The following is a 2,500-nucleotide window of genomic DNA, read 5'->3' as shown; positions in this document are numbered from 1 at the left end:
CTTCTTTGCAGCTCCAGTCGGCGGCCGTGTGGACGTACAGTAACACAACATTCCCTTCCTGGTAGACAAATTGAATTGCTTAGATACGTGAAATCTGCAAACTTGTTTATTTCTTTTTGCCATTTTCATCCGTAAATGTAACGTTTAGAGATATCCAGTTCTTCCTCGTCCCCCATTTGCTCCACGCTGTTAAATTGTTTGTACGGGAAACAGGAGTTTTTCTACCCGGAAGTTATTGTAAACAAACATTGTGATTGGGTCTATAGATTAGCTGCATCAGGCACGTGACATCACATCCTGTTGTTCAGGGCTGCATGTCTGCTCTTTGCTGTGATTGGCTGACCTGTTTGAGTCTCTTGACAGCACAGTCGGTTTTCCTCAGAGTTGCTCGGTACACGACTCCAAACCCCCCCTCCCCCACCTGCAGGGAGGGGCAGAACCCCGCTGTCCCAGCATGCACCTCTTCATACGACCAGCACATCACACCGCTACCGCTCGCCACCACCGGGGGGGCCTGAGGGACGACATCATCATCATCATCATCATATATTAACATCCTGCAGTGTGTGTGTGTGTGTGTGTGTGTGTGTGTGTCTGTGTGTGTGTGTGTGTATCTGTGTGTGTGTGTGTGTGTGTGTATCTGTGTGTGTGTGTGTGTGTGTGTGTGTGTGTGTGTGTGTGTGTATGTGTATCTGTGTGTGTGTGTGTGTGTGTGTGTGTGTGTGTGAGTGTGTGTGTGTGTGCGTGTGTGTTTCTGTGTGTGTGCGCGTGTGTTTATCTGTATCTGTGTGTGTGTCTGTGTGTGTGTGAGTGTGTGTGTGTGTGTGTGTATCTGTGTGTGTGTGTGTGAGTGTGTGTGTGTGTATCTGTGTGTGTGTGTGTGTGTGTGTGTATCTGTGTGTGTGTGTGTGTGTGTGTGTATCTGTGAGTGTGTGTGTGTGTGTGTGTATCTGTGTGTGTGTGTGTGTGTGTGTATCTGTGTGTGTGTGTGTGTGTGTGTGTGTGTGTGTGTGTGTGTGTGTGTGTGTGTATCTGTGTGTGTGTGTGTGTGTGTGTGTGTGTGTGTGTGTGTGTGTGTGTGTGTGTATCTGTGTGTGTGTGTGTGTGTGTGTGTGTGTGGTGTGTGTGTATCTGTGTGTTGTGTGTGTGGTGTGTGTGTGTGTGTATCTGTGAGTGTGTGTGTGTGTGTGTGTGTGTGTGTGTGTGTGTGTGTATCTGTGAGTGTGTGTGTGTATCTGTGTGTTAGTGTGTGTGTGTGTTACCTCAGGGGGTCGGTGGAGGTCAGACTTCAGATCTGGGGGGGGCGGGGCCGGTCGAGGGAGCGTTCTTCCGCCTCCTTTATCTACTGAATAAAGAACACAAGATTTTCATATCTGTATATATATATATATATATATATATATATATATACACACATATATGTTATACCATGGTCTGGGTGAATACTCGATTCTGATTGGCTGCATGGTGTCTATAAAAAAGTGTTATAAGTCACCTACTAACGGAGCTCAAGTTAACCTGACTGTTTACCGTTCTAAACTAACGCGCTACATTAAAAGAAAAAGTAAATGTGAATCTGTTATTTCCATTTACTGTCTGCTGCTTCAGTGCCTCGTCCTCTGAACACCACAGGATGGCGCTAACGCACACGCTAAAAGAAGTAAGTTACACCAGAGACGGGTTAGAAGCGAGGCGCTCTGACTCAGAGTAACTTCCTGTCTGTGTGTCCCGTGGGTTTGTCCGCCGCCACGCCTCCTTTAGGAGACTAGCGGGACGTCCTGAGTGTGTTGATCCCAACGGGAGAAGTGAACGTGAACACAGATTATGAGCGATTCTTTCACCACGTAGTCACCAAAGTAAATATTGGAGCCGTTCTTCACCAAGCCACATATCTCCAGAACAGTCTGACACTAAAATGTTATGTTTCTGACGGACACATCAGGAGAAAATTAACTTAGTTTGAGACCTGTTTCTGTCTCAGGAACAAACTCTCACGAGATCTGGCAACATAAAGAAGCTAACGTCAGCTAACGGTCACCAACGTTAGCCCTAACAAAGCTAATGTCCGTGATGCTACATTTGTCTTTTAGCTGTGTGAATATCTAACTGTAGCAAAATAACATAATAAATTATACAAATATAACTTCTCATCCACCCACACGACGTTGAAGTGTGGACCGTTTCATACCTCTAGCTACAGAGGATCGTTGGTTACACTCTACACTGCGTCTCTGAACTGACTTTGTTTCACAGCGATCATCTCTCCTCCCGTTCCCTGTTCAGCTCTCTACTTCACACGGCAGATCATCTGTTCCTGAAAGTCTTTGATATTGTTTTGGGGACGATGACATGGCTGATAGCTGGCTTGTCTTGTTGTTAAACATACTGCCAGATTATATTTCCAACCATACACAATGTTATTGACTTTGGATCTTGCTAGCATAGAGTATATATCTCCCGTTTCTAGCTAAGCGTGGCAAGCCGTATATAAGGTCCGGCC

The 2,500-nt window shown here is 45.8% G+C and overlaps 1 protein-coding gene across 3 annotated transcripts in view; it reads right to left on the bottom strand.

The window, feature by feature from the left end:
* irak1 (interleukin-1 receptor-associated kinase 1) overlaps positions 1–2,500 on the bottom strand; it is a 37,713-nt gene that overhangs the window by 29,273 nt on the left and 5,940 nt on the right. For 2 of the 3 annotated variants that reach the window (XR_004898941.1, XM_031293103.2), the window contains exons 4-5: positions 1,263–1,345; positions 344–514 (exon numbers count right to left, since the gene is read on the bottom strand). Coding sequence is in view for 2 of the 3 variants with exons in the window: in XM_031293103.2 (XP_031148963.2) it covers positions 344–514; positions 1,263–1,345 (254 nt within the window). In the remaining variant the exon portion in view is untranslated. The remainder of the gene's footprint in view (positions 1–343; positions 515–1,262; positions 1,346–2,500) is intronic. The other variant, XM_036007900.1, reaches the window with a different exon arrangement.

The sequence above is a fragment of the Sander lucioperca genome, chromosome 12 (genome assembly GCF_008315115.2).
Source record: "Sander lucioperca isolate FBNREF2018 chromosome 12, SLUC_FBN_1.2, whole genome shotgun sequence".
Taxonomy (NCBI): Eukaryota; Metazoa; Chordata; class Actinopteri; order Perciformes; family Percidae; genus Sander; species Sander lucioperca.
This window is presented reverse-complemented; position numbering and strand designations above follow the sequence as displayed.